This window comes from Cnephaeus nilssonii (assembly GCF_951640355.1).
Source record: "Cnephaeus nilssonii genome assembly, chromosome: 13".
NCBI classification, from domain to species: Eukaryota; Metazoa; Chordata; class Mammalia; order Chiroptera; family Vespertilionidae; genus Cnephaeus; species Cnephaeus nilssonii.
Window position 1 is genome coordinate 45,058,292 of NC_137084.1, and position 14,116 is coordinate 45,072,407.

The 14,116-nt window shown below is 49.9% G+C and overlaps 1 protein-coding gene across 1 annotated transcript in view; it reads right to left on the reverse strand.

Annotated features, from left to right (window-relative positions):
* Positions 1 to 878: 878 nt before the first annotated feature.
* Positions 879 to 14,116, reverse strand: part of MAP6 (microtubule associated protein 6) — a 74,312-nt gene continuing 61,074 nt past the window's right edge. The window contains exon 4 of the mRNA XM_079786996.1: positions 879 to 1,959. Within this exon, the coding sequence (XP_079643122.1) occupies positions 882 to 1,959 (1,078 nt within the window). The 3' untranslated portion in view covers positions 879 to 881. The remainder of the gene's footprint in view (positions 1,960 to 14,116) is intronic.

Consider the following 14,116-nt stretch of genomic DNA (forward strand, 5'->3'; position numbering starts at 1 on the left):
TAAGTGTTTCCGACTTCTGTGAGCCATTCTAGCAAATGGTTGAGACTAAGTAGGGGGTGTAAGAACTTGTACCCAGTCAGAAGTACACGTGACAAACAACCTGTGACTCGGAGTTTGCATCTGAATTGTGTATGTGTTGTGCGGGGGTGGGGAGCAGTATTATGAGACACCCTTACCCTGTGGGAGGTGACTATCTCCAGATAGTTAACTTGTGAGGCATCCAGCTCCCACACATCAGGTGTCAGAAGTGAAGAGCAGGAGTGTGAGAGAAAAGTGTCCTATCCTCCATCTCCTAACATTTCCCTCCCACTCCCATCTCATGCTGACAACTCAAAGGAGCTGGGAATTGCTCAGATTCCTCTTGCCTGGATGGGTAATGCAGAGTCCTGCATGCCCACTTTCAAATGACAGCCATGGCTGGTATGCTCAGTGGTTAGAATGCTGACCTGTGCACTGTAGGGGCACGGGTTGATTCTTGGTCAAGAGCATGTATCCAGGTTGTAGGTTTGATACCTGGTCCTGGTCGGGACAGGTGCGGGAGGCAACCAATCAATGTGTCCCTCATATCGACATTTCTCTCTTTCTCTGCCTTCCACTCTCTAAAAATCAATGGAAAAAATTATCTTGGGTGAAGATTAACAACAACAACAAAATGTGCATGATGCGTGTGCGTGCATACACACACACACACACACACACACACACACACACACACTCAAATGGAATCAGAGAAAGACACGGCTAAGCCAGAGGGATTTGTTTTATTAGATTCCAGCAAGACTATACAATACTGTTACATGCAGATTAAATGTGAGACTTTGCTACCCTGGGGAGGGAGCACTTTCACTGCCACCTCCTTCCTTGGTGTCAAGGGGTGAGTGTCAAGGGGAACTCTCAATATATTCTGCATGGGGGACAGTTGGGATCGTGACTGGGGGTGGAGGTGAGACAGTGGACAGCTGCGGGCCCCTTGGACCTTGAGTCTTCACAGGTTCAGGGACCACAGGACCTTGGTCCTTGGCTGGTGGTGGCACTAGAGGATCTTGATCTTTCAGAGGCACCGATATGATAGGAACTGGATTCTTCACAGGCTCAAGGACCACAGGACCTTGATTCTTTGGAGGCTCGGGGATCACAGTGCTGCGATCTTTGACTCGTTCTGGGGCCATATAACCTTGATTCTTTACAACTGCAGAATCATGACCCTTCAGAAGCTCTGGGACCACACCACCCTGCCCCTTGACTGGCTCTGGAGCCACTAAACCTTGGTTCTTTGCAGGCTCAGAGAGCATAGGACCTTCTTTCTTTACAGGCATTATGAGCATGGCACTTCGATCCTTTAGATGCTCTGGGACCATAGGACCCTGATCCTTGACAGTTGCTGGAACCACAGGACCTGGATCCTTTGGAGTCTCCAGTACCATGGAACCTTGATCCTTAACTCTTGCTGGAACCATTTGATTATTTAGAGGCACCGGGAACAAGGAACCTTGGTCCTTGACTGGTGCTGAGATCCCAGAACCTGCATTCTTTAAAGGCCCAGGGACCGTGTGATCTTGATCCTTAACTGCTGTGGGGACCATGGAACCTTTATCCGTCAGAGGCCCTGGGACCCCAGGAGCTTGATCCTTCAGAGGCTTTGGGACCATAGGAGCTTGATCCTTCAGAGGCTTTGGGATGGCAGGAGCTTGATCCTTCAGAGGCCCTGGGACCCCAGGATCTTGATCCTTCAGAGGCTTTGGGACCGCAGGAACTTGATCCTTCAGAGGCCTTGGGACCGCAGGAACTTGATCCTTCAGAGGCCCTGGGACCGCAGGAGCTTGATCCTTCAGAGACTTTGGAACAGCAGGGCCTTGATCTTTCAAAGGCCCCACGCCCACGGGACCTTGATCCTTGTCTGGCTCTGTGGCTACAGGACCTCGATTCTTATGTGAGTCACTGGTGGGGTGGGCCTGGCTCCTGCAGAGAAGAGAGAGGTGGTCACTGTGAGGGCCAGAGCTCAGGCCAGGGATGGGGCAGAGCACAGATTGCCTGTGAGGCCTGAGCAGGGCAGCTCTTGCTGGAGAGCCAGCAGGAGAATCTGGTTTCCATGTTCTTAGTACAGAATGTGGGGTCAGGTGAGGGGCAGGTTCAGGAACCAGTCATTCAGTGTTTGCCAATTGATTATAACCTGCACGTGGCACAGAGGATGGCACCCAGTGAAAACGGCAGTGCTCTAATGGGACTCAGGGTCCTCCAGTGGGCAGCCCAGCAGCCCGTCCACCTCACACTCCACCGAGGCCGCTCTTCCTTCCTCCAGGATAGCTGGGCCCATCCTGGGAGCCCCTCTTAGCTGTCTACTCAGACAACCCTCTAGGCCAGAGTGCTCTTTCCTTGTCCTCATGGCCTTCTTCTCCCTGAGCCCCTTGCTAAGGGATAACTGTGGGCAAGGGGCCTATGGCATGCCAAGAAAGAGGGCAGTGGGAATGTCCCTCTTCCCCCATCCCTTGCAAACAGAAAAGTATTTTTATCACTGACATTGTTTAGAACAGCCAGCACATGGTGATGATAATAAGCAGACCAGCTTTTCATTGGGTTTATTACTCCCTTTAAATTCTCTATAGACAATGTACCCCATCGTTGCCTGTGCCACTGCTATTGCTGCACCTTTGCTAGATGATGGGCTGGGACTCCCCATTCAGGCAGTGAAGAGGACCTGCTCCCCTCGCTGCATCTCACTTCCAGCTCCTTCTACTCTCCCTGGGCCCTTGTCCACGCTTACTCCAAGGCTCTAGGACTGATCTCCCTGTAGCCAAGAATCCAAGCCTCACCAGAATCCTCACAGGCTGTTTCATCTACCTCACTGCAGCTGACGCTCTCCCACCCCTTGACCCACCCACCTGGTGGAGAGCAGGTGACATCACTGACACCAAGGGCAAACATTGCCCCACTCAGACAGGCCAGTCTGGTTTAGAATGCACCCTCCTTCCTTGCAGGCCAGGCTGAAAGTCACCCCTCAGGAGCGGCCGCCACTACCCAGTGTCACAAGCCCTTGCTCATTCCACCCACAGTTCATTCCACTTTCTAAATCACTGCTCTCCATAGCGCATTGCAGCAGCCCGGCAACCCTGTGAAGTGTGCAGGGAGGGTTTTATCACCCTGACTTGTCAGAGGGAGAAACTGAGGTCCAGAGAGGGCAAGTGATATGGAAAGTTCGAGGATCTGCGTGACCCCTAGTCTGCCTTCTGGAACCTATAGTGCCTGGCACTTAGTAGGTGCTCATTATACTTTGTGGCCACTGAAATCTTTAAGGTTAAAACCACTTTAGCATTTTAATAGTTCCTATTGGCTTTTGGCACTACGTCTTACTTGCTTATGAAAGCTGGTCCAATAAGACCTCTACTTGGTAACACTTTCTTAGCTCACTATGGTTTCATCTCCCTGGACCTTAAGTTTGTCATCTATTTCATTGGACATAATGATATTTATAATGATTAGAGATCATATACCATGACATTACTATATAATATTACAATTACTCTTCTATTTACTTAGAAGTAAAATGACACATGGTTGGACGTTTAAAATTCGGACATGTCATCCTGACTCAGAAGCTTTTTACTGGTTCGAATCTTGAGCTTCCCGGAGACTGACATCTCTCAGCAGCGGAGTAACCCGGTAGCACAGGCGGCCTATCCATCTAGTCCCTCTTGATGTCTCTAAGTGTCAAAGTGGATAGAGAGAAGCCAGGGTGGCTCCCTGGCTCAGCACGACGCAGAGCGCAGCTGTTCTGGCCAGATGGACACAGCTGGCCACCATCAGTGAGACCTTAGTGTTTGTGGAGAGAGCCAGCAAGGCCACCAGAGGCGTACAGAATCCAAGAGTGGTATTGCAATACTTCTAGTGCTTGGTGGATGGCCAGAGAGGAAAAGTAAACACCTAATTCAGAATTGAATCAAGCAGGAAATTGATTAGATGAAGCCTATCAGGTAATGAATGACCTGGGTGGGATCATCCTGAAGAGTGATCAAGCTGAGACCGGAGACAAAAAAAAGGTGACGAGGGCTTGACTTGATCTCAGGGGCTTGGGTTGCAAAACCTATTCCATTGGCAGGGCATGGACTCAGCATCCCCTGAAGCCATGGAGATGGAAAAGAGGGCCAGCTCCACAGTGGAGTCACCAAATCCATTTCCCGGAGTGCAGCAGTGGCTCTCACGTCACACCCAGATTGTATTTAGTGAGTACTCTTAGCTAGTTGTAAACTAACTCAAAATTTTCTTGGATATATAACCTTACATTGCTTTGCTTAGTAAACTTGTTTCTTTAGCGAGTGTTTCTGGTCATGGGAAGGTTTAGAATCAATATTAGAAATGATAAATTAAATGAAACCTATAGTTTTACCTTTTTTTGGTTCTATGTTTAGTAAGAATCAGTGTAGAGTTAGTTTGAAAGTATTTGTAATATTTAAAATAATTTGGCATATTAGAATATATAACAGATTAACGTTGTGGTTCCAATATACTAGTAAAATGTGCAATGGAATAATTTAGACTTGTGATTTTAAATGGAAAGATATAAGGTAATCCTATAAATTCTGTAAACAATGATGAAACTTATGACAATCCAATAGTTTTCATATTTTAAGCTTAGTTTATTTTAAATCACTTATAATTTAATTTAAATTATTCAGGGCAATTAAGTTATAAAATCCCCCTTAAAATGTTTTAATTAAAATTAACTAGATTTTTAAATGTTACTTTGATCTATTAAGCATTCATTTTTATTTTTATTTTTCCTATTTTTTAATTGATTTCAGAGAGGAAGGGAGAGAGGGATAGAAACATCAATGATGAGAGAGAATCATTGATTGGCTGCTTCCTGCACGCCCCCTACTGGGGACTGAGCCTGCAACCCGGGTGTGTGCCATGACCCGGAATCAAGCCGTGATCGCCTGGTTCATGGGTCGATGCTCAACCACTGAGCCACACCGACTGGGCAAGCATTCATTTTTAAAACCACAGCAGCCTCAGTTGGTTTTCCTATGAACAAAACTGCCCTCAAGGACAACATAAAACTCTCATTGACGCTGACTGGCCACTACTTGGTTCCACACTGCCTGTGAGTCTCCCAGCTGTTAAATGCCCCACCACTCCCAGTAAGGCTGGCAGAAGCAGCTCGCACAGTGCCCTCTGTGTGAAGGAGACAAAGCTGCACCCCGGGGGAGGGGAGGACTGGGCACATGGTTGATCAGTGGAGAGGGGCTGGATTCAGGCCCAAGTAGCCCATAGGCCAGGTGTCCTTGGGCATGGCCCAACCTGCACAAACCAAATCTGGCACCCTGAGCCACATGCAAGTCTCAAGGCAGCATCTGACACAGGCCCCTTCTCCTCCCAGCCTGTGTGCCCTCTCGGAGACTAAAACGACCTGCTGGGTTTGTCTCAGCTTCGGTGCTGCTTATTGCCTGAGAGGTCTTGGGCAATTACGCCATCACAATAGACCTCAGTTTCCCCATCTGTAGAATGGGGATAACAGTACAAATGTCAGGGACTATTATCTGAAATAATAATTCTTGATTATTTGTAAAGTGCTTTGGGGCATCGCATGAATAAGTCCAGTACTATAGCCTAACCGGTTTAGCTCAGTGGATAGAGCGTCGGCCTGCAGACTGAAAGGTCCCAGGTTCTATTCCGGTCAGGGGCATGTACCTTGGTTGCGGGCACATCCCCAGTGGGAGGTGTGCAGGAGGCAGCTGATCGATGTTTCTCTCTCATCGATGTTTCTAACTTTCTATCCCTCTCCCTTCTTCTCTGTAAAAAATCAATAATATATATAAAAAGGTAAGTCCAGTACTATAATAACTAGTAACAGTTTACTAAATGCTCATACAATGGACCCTCACGGCAGCCCTGGAGGAGGACAGGCCAGGTGGTGGCCAGCCTTGCAGCCTTACCCTCCTTGCACTGTCCTCTGGCCACTGGGAGTGTATAAAACACTGACTCCCAGTGTTTTCATTTCTTTGTGTCTGCTACCTGGATTGCTCTCTTTCATCAGCTTTTCTCTGTCTGTCCTTGATGGCTTGGCTGAGATTCCACTTCTTCACCAGGCCTCCTGGATGCCTCTCTCCACATTGGTTTTGTCCATATCTCCCTTACACAGCACCACTTCACAATCTCTCCCCACATTCATACGGCCCCCCATTACATGCCAGGTCTCCCCCATTAGATCATGAGCTCCCTGAAAGCAGGGGCCATCCTCATGGCCTGCAGCCCCAATGCCCAGCACTGTACCTGGAACAAAGAAGGTCAAATGGAAAAAGTCACAAATGACTGCTGCTGAGACCTGGTTCATCAGCTACCTCGGGGCCCCAGCCAGAAACCCAGAGTCACCCTGAAGACCTTCCTCCCCTCAAAACCTCCACCCAACTATCAAGAACCATCTGTTCCAGCTCCTAACATGTATCTCTTGAATGGTCCCATTTCTTTCCCTCCCTCCCTTCCCCTCACCAACGGTGCTATTATTTCTGTGGACTTCCTAACTAGTATCCCCTGCTCCTCATCCAATTCATTTTTCATACAGAAATCAGAGTGATCTTGCAAAAAAGCATATCCCTTCCCTGCTTACAACCCTCCAGGGCCTTCTCCTTGCTCTCAGAATGAAGAGTAAAACCTGTGACATACCCCACCGGGCTGACCAGCCTGCTCCCCCTCCTGCCCAGCGCCTGTGCCCCAGCCTCGCAGGTCTTTGTTCTGTCACTCAGCCTGCCCCGCTCCTTTCCATTTATGGCTTAGCACATGTTGTCTCCTCCTGGAACATTCTCTCGCTCCTTCATCAATTGGTTAATGCCTACTCATCCTCCATCTCCCAGCTCCCTAGAGCGCTTTCCCAGGGAAGCCTTCCCTGGCCCACAGATGTGACCAGGTCCCTGATACAGGCTCTCCCAGTCCCTTTCTTTCATACCCTTTATCACAGTGAATTACTTCCTTCTTTTGGATTCATGTTTCCCCTGCCAGACTGAAGCATTCAGAGGGCAGGACCATGTCACATATCTGCATATCACTGCATTCTCCCCCTAAAACAGTACCTGGCTCAGGGAAGGCCCTGACTAAATAAATACCTGTGAAATGAATGAGCAAATGAGATTCTATTCTGTGCCAAGCTCTGTTCTATTTGCAAAATGCAATATTTCCAGGTTACACAAGACACCCTGAGTCTTAGGAACTTGATTTTCTGCCCTTCTTCTCGTTTCCATGGAGACAGGGAATGCCTCCCGGGTACACACACACTGACTTTGGATCTGTGCTTTATCAGAGTCTGGAAGCTGGATCATCAAGCCCTGCCCCAGACTATCTGCAGAAAGGGCTTCCTTTCCTCCCGTTGATTCCTGCCCTTGCACACAATTCTAATCCCGTAATCCACCATGTGGGGGTTCCTCTCCCCTGACGGATTCCTGATGGAGCATCAAAGCAGCCCAGAGCTGGGGCGTGCTCCTGCTGTAGGGCCAAATCCGGGACCTGTGGACCCTGTTCTTGAATCCCTGCCTCCAGAGCCTGGAAGAAACTCATACTTCCTGAGCAATAACCACACGCCAGGTGCATTGCTAGGTGTTTCCACATAGATCGTGTCTTATCATGCAAAGGGCAGCCTGCTGGAGGAGCAAGCACACTGACCAGACTTCAGGTCAGAAGAGCTGGGTTTGAATTCTGACCCAGCTCCTTCATGGCCATGGGATGTTATCATGGGCGTGCCAGGCTCCAGGCGTGTTTCCTTAATCTATAAACTGGGGATCACAGTGCCCACCTTCTGGGGAGGATTCGTTTATATGAACGCTCATGGCATAACCCATGGAATACGGGTGATGTTTTGTGAATGTTCGTTCCTAAGAGGGACTCAGTGGTCTAACTGTGCTACTCTATAGATGGGAAACCGAGCCCAGAGGGCAAGCGACTCTCCCAAGGGCTGAGCCAGGACCCAGGCCACTTAGGGCTCTGGCAGGAGGTGGGGTGGGGGGACAGTAGACGGGGCGATTTCATGTTTTCTCTCTCCTCCCATCTGCCACCCTGGGCCCTGTTCAGGCATCCACATTTCTCAGACACAACCAAAGCTCCAAACGCAGTTATGGAAACCACAGAGACCCAAGGGGGCGTGCCTAGGGAACCATCTTCAAAAGGCTAGTTATTCTTATAAAGAATCTGCAGGAGACAAGGCGTTCTCAAAGCAAGAGCTCTCGCTCCCGCCTGGCTCTCCCACAGGATTCTGCGGTGGCCTCGGTCGCAGCAATTACCATGGTGCTTGGCAACTACCTGCCGATCCCCCAGATCATGGGCTAGCTTTTGTTCATCTTTGCATCACCATTATCTAGTGTCATAGCAGTACCTGGCAGACATATGTGGGAGTACCGATGGCTGATGTGTAGCTTTTTCTCTGTATTCTATTTTATTTTTTTTCTCTTTTATCCATTCACTGGACAAAGTCTGTGTTAGGCCAGGAGTGACTGAGACTGGGGCCCTGACCCGAGAGTCGCCCTGTGTAGAGCAGGGAGACAGGCCTGTAAGCACACACCGTGGGCACTATACACTGAGTGGCCAGATTATTATGATCTCTGAACACATAATAATCTGGCCACTCAGTGTGTGTGTGTGTGTGTGTGTGTGTGTGTGTGTGTGTGTGTGTGTGTATTGGAGGCCCCGGTACATGAATTTGTGCATGGGTGGGGTCTGGACAGCCTGGCCAGGGGGAGGGGACATGGGCAGTTGGCCGTCTTGCCTGCGGGTCGAACTCCTGGTCAAGGGGACAATTTGCATATTAGCCTTTTATTATATAGGCTATACACTGAGTGGCCAGATTATTATGCGTTCAGAGATCATAATAATCTGGCCACTCAGTGTAAAGCGACCAGAGTGCCCGCACCACCATCAGCCCTGGCTCTGAGCCTTCCCCAGCCTGTGTCTCTTCAACTAGAGAGGCCCACGGTCCCTCCAGGGTCTTGTCAGGGGCAAGGACGGCCCTGCTGGAGAAGTCCTCTCCGTGCTATGGGACTCCACAGAGCCAAGTCAGACACCAGGACCGGAAGGACAGACCGGAGGGTCCTCGGGTCTCCCTGCCCACTGGCCCCAGTCACCACCACACTGCCCCAGGGCAGGGCACACACCCGGTGAGGCAGCCGCCTCCTGGTGGTCCAGGGGTTAGACCCTGAGCAGAAACTTGTGTTTCCGTCAGCTCACGCCCCCTCCCATACCTGTGCTCTGGGTCCACCCTTCCTGAGAATGCCATGCTGCCTGCCCAGGACAGAATTTCAGATAGCTCAAGAGGTTAGAAGCGGGCAGCACTGTGTCCTTATTCCTGGCTTCTCTGGGCCCACACGCCCACAACAGCTCAGACATTTGGTCCAGAGCCCTTGCTGTCCCAGCTGCTTGCCTCACAACACATCTCAGCTCCCAGTCCCTTGGAACTCAACACGATAGTGCAGGCGTGGCCTCTAAGCGGGACACACAGCCACTGCCCTGGGGTCTCTTCAGCCTGCTCTCAGTGCAGCTGTCCAACCCACCCCTCCTCACCGACTGGAGTTGATTCCAGTGTCATTTCCTCGGTGAAATCACCCTACCCCCCACCCCCAGGGTCGGGTCCTCCTTGTCCTGTGTTCCCTCAGCGCATCCCCCATTCCCTCACCCCCTCACCACCTCACCCCCTCACAGCAGCCCTCTCAGAGGAGTGGCCAAGTGTTTAGTAGCTGCCTCTCCAGATGGGGGCTCTTCTGAGGGCGGAAACCACATCTGCTTTATCCTTCCTCGCTGTCCCTCCCTGCATCTCCCACTTTTCTCCCCTCCCCCCTTTTCTTTCCTCCTCCCTTCCGCAAACATTCAGTAAGTGCCTGCTATGGGCCCGGCCATTGGATGGGAGTGGAGAGGTAGAGAGCGCTGGCCCGGGGCTGGCAAACCCTGAGGTTTCCATCCTAAAGGAGAAGCTGAAGAAAGAACTTGCACGAGATCACATTCTAACCACCACATTTACGTGACACCGAAGATTTCCTCGTTTTAACTGCCTCGGAGCCCTTTTGTCCTCCCACACTATGGCTTTCTGACAGGACTTCGTATGCAATGTGCACCCTGGATTCTCACAGCAGCCCTGCCAGCCAGGCAGACAGGGGTCGCCCGCACCCCCATTGATGGGTGGAAATGAGGCTCAGGAAGGGGAAGTAAGTTGCCTAAGGTCACATGCTGAGATTGTGGCCGTGTCAGGTCCCTAAATGAGGATGACAGGCTTCCAGTCAAGCTCTTTCCTCTCTGTAACAATATCCCTCATGGGTGTGACTTCAGCTACAGAGATTCCAAATTTGTCTGCGGACGTCTGAACTGGGTCTGGCCTGAGAGCACCCTGGCTGGCTTTGCCTGGTCCAGGAGGTTGGCGCCACTGACCTCTGCAGGTCCCCATCTCTGAGATCCCAACTGCATCTCCTGAGAGAGTTGCCTCTCTGGGGGCCAGGCCCCCAACAACCAGTCCTCCTTTGCCTCTGCCTTTCCTGTGTCCCCTACCCAAGGAACCCCGTCCCCTCACCCTCCCTGCCCCAAGGGTTACCTCCTCGCGTTCAGCAGACCCTGGCAAAGAAGCTAGTCCCAGAAAGGAGCAGCATCCTGGGGTGAGAGTGCCATCCACACCCACACCTGTGAGCCCTACCTGTACGGCTGCCAACCGGCCTACCAGCCCAGGGCCTCACCGCACAGGAAGGGCAACTGGGACCACAGCTAGGAAAAATGCTGCCACCACAAGGCTTAATTTTGGACAGGGGGTTGGGGGATTGGGGTGAGGTAACTGTGCTGATCCAACTCAGCATCTATGACTGTCCTCTGTCTCATTTTTCTTTTTTTATGCTTTTCAAAAATTCTTTATTGATTAAAGTATTACATATGTCTCCTTTTCTGACTCATTTTTCATAGACAAGAGTAGTTAGAGCCATAAAAGTTTTGGAACAAAGGGACAGGATGGAGAGACTGCTACTTCAGGAGGACGCCCATCTTCTTTATAACAGGGATCCCACAGATGGCCCCAAGTACTGGACCACGAATGGGTTTTAGTCGCACAAACTTGGCTTCAAAGCCTGGCTCACCACTTACAAGTTGTGTGACTTTGTCATTTACTCACTGAGTCCTTGATTTCTTTATCTATAAATGGGGATGATACCTACAGACTCTCTAGCCCTAGGGTGAGGATTAAATGAGAACAAGTGTGTAAAGGCCAAATAAATGTTTGTTCTCTCCCCATACGCTCTGCCAACCTGCCTTTTACAAAAGTGGAACCAGAGACCTGGTCAGATTCCTGGTTCATATTTTCCTCCACCAGCCCAGGCTCCCTGCAGGCGGGCGGGCTTTCTCCCCAAGCACAGAGAAATGGCCTCACCAAGTGGCTCGATGGCTATGTTTTCTGCTCTGTGCTGCTGTTGCTGTAAAATAACTTTTCTAGATATAACCTCCTAAGAAGAACTGAATAAATTCCCACTTGTATAATAAATATTTTAGGAAGCATCTTTGGTTGTTTTAACACCAAGAAGGCAAAGTCAAGGGCATAGTTGACAATGAGCTGCCAAGAATCTGATAATCCTGCTAATGACCCTTTTTAAAATGCAAAGTGCTGGACTAAGGCAACCAGACAGTAATGGCTCAGTTCATGTCTAGCTCTGTGCTCCTGGGAACTTGCAAATCAATTTCTGTCCTTTCCTCCCACCTCACCTAAAGCAAAGGATGGGATCTTGAGCAATTAATCAAAATTGGCTTCATGTGTCCAGAGGGGATCAATGAAAATGAACGTGTAATTGCAGAAATGGAATCTGTACCGGGTGATTTATAGGCTGTGCTCAGAGACGAGGGGCCAGGGGAAGGGCTGGGGAGGAGACAGGGCAGCAAGAGCCACGTTAGATGGGTTTTCTCTCAGGCTGCTGTGTGGCAGAAGGAGTGGATTCATCAGATGTCGCTCCAGCTACCACACCATTGGGCCCAAGGATGTTTAGTAACTGGGAAGTGGTGGTCAGCAAAACGACCCTTATGTGAACTATTGCCACTTTCCAGTCTATAGAGGACTTTCACAGGCGTTCTCACTGGGCCATCTTACCAGTCCTGTGAATCAGAAACAGGTATCCACCTGTCCTCCCAAATTCAGGCACCAAACAGGTTCGGATACTGCTGCATCCCTTGCTGACCAAACTCATACTTTTTGGAGAAACAAATAGATTTAGATAGTGATGAATACTTGTATTACTATGATCTCTTTGAGGCTCAAAGAAATGAAGCCAAGGTCACACAGCCAGTAAACAGTAGAGCTTAGATTTAGAACCAGGCCTGTTGGTTCTAACTCCCAGCCCTTCTTCCTAAGACATGCCCCGGAGGGACGCCTCTCTGGAGTTGGGAGCCCTGCACTGGGCAGGGGGTGGGATTAGTCACCCTTTTAAGATTACCGCATAACCACGAGTCCATGCTTTTTTGAAGTCAGGACTGTTTAGAAAAAGTGGCTCCATACAGTACAGAAGCGGCTGGGCATTACAAAACCAGCTGTTGACTGCTCTGTGCTTTGCTATTGCTGTGACCTCTCTTGAAACCACCTCTTTGAGATGAGCAGGGCTAGTTATTAGGCAAAATAAAGCCTTATGGAGGCACCATAGTGAACATGGAGGCAGATGGTGAATGTCATCATTCATTCCCTCACTCATTATTCGTTCAACGAACACTTTAGAAGACATTCTCTGTGGTCGGCATTGGGCCAGAGCCTAGGGCTACAAAGGTGAACTGAAGGATCTGGTCCTTGCCTGGGGGGAGCACAGTCGGTGGGACACACACACACACACACACACACACACACACACACAGGAGCAGATGACACAGTTCATGTGGGAAGTTCCACGATGGAGACACACAGGGAGCATCTTACCCAGCCTGGGAGGTGCAGGAAAGGCCTCCTGGAGCTGTCCCCTGAGCGGAGTCTTGAAGGATGAGTTAGCCGGGTGGAGAAGCAGAAGGGCAATCTGAGCAGGTGGGGCGGCGTGGGGAAGGCATGGAGGTGAGAAGCAGCATGGTGCACTGAGGGACAGGAAGCTCCGCAGGCCGTCGGGAGCCCCCGGATGGTGGAAAGCAGGGTGTGATATGGTCAGATTTGCATGTTCTAAAGACCCCTCTGGCAGCTTACACCAGTGGCAGTGGCAGTCATTTACTTCTCTCGGCATCTGAAGTTCCCTTGGCCCCAGAAAAGATGTCTGGGTTGAGATAGTTAAAATACAATGCCAAGTTCACAAGTGATGGAGGTCCACTTATATGAGGACAAGGGCCAGAGAGTTAAGCTCAGTTCCACTGTTTGAAATAAAATGCACAAAATGGTGCTGTCTGATCCAATGCCTCAAGTAATGGACACCAGTTTCATCTCGGTATCTCCAGTACCAAGGATATTTCTTATGAATGAAATTCATTCAATCATTCTGTATTCAATAACCATGCATGTTAGTCACCCAGTCAATTTAGTACTTAAAGGAGAAAACCGGTATATTTGGCTGAGACAAGTGGTCAATTCAGTCAGGATGTCTGAGCCAGTTGTGTGTGAACCCCTGGTCAAATTTTATTTTCCCTGGTTTACATCTGGGTCCCAAGATTGAAAGAAGGTCTAGATAAGACGTCTGGAGGGCCTGTACGTCTTGACCAGACTATGTCAGCCTGAGTCCAGCTTGCCTGCAACCTGATTCACTGCAGACTGAGCTTCCCTTTGCTGTCTGCTACCTGGCAAACACTTGCTCCACAACGTCAGGAGGGGTCAATAGAATGGCACGGGAAGACACACTTTGTAAGCAATCAATGAATCTAAATGGTCAGAATCTTAGTGTTTAGGTCTGTGGACTCAAGATGATTCAATAGCTGGAATTCCTAATCCGATTGTTTGCCCAACTGCATGTTTTGTCAGAGAGTACTCATAGTTCATGGTGAACACAGACCTTGTGAGTATTGTAAAGGGAAGGGGAGGGGTCTGAAAGGACCTGCATTTAGTGTCCACTCTGGGTTCCCTATAGCCATTGTGCCACTTCATCCTCACTCCTCTGCTCTGAGGTGGGTATTAGTGTCCCCGTATTGAGGACATAGGCTCCAAGAGGCTAGGGAGGCAAGGCTGAAG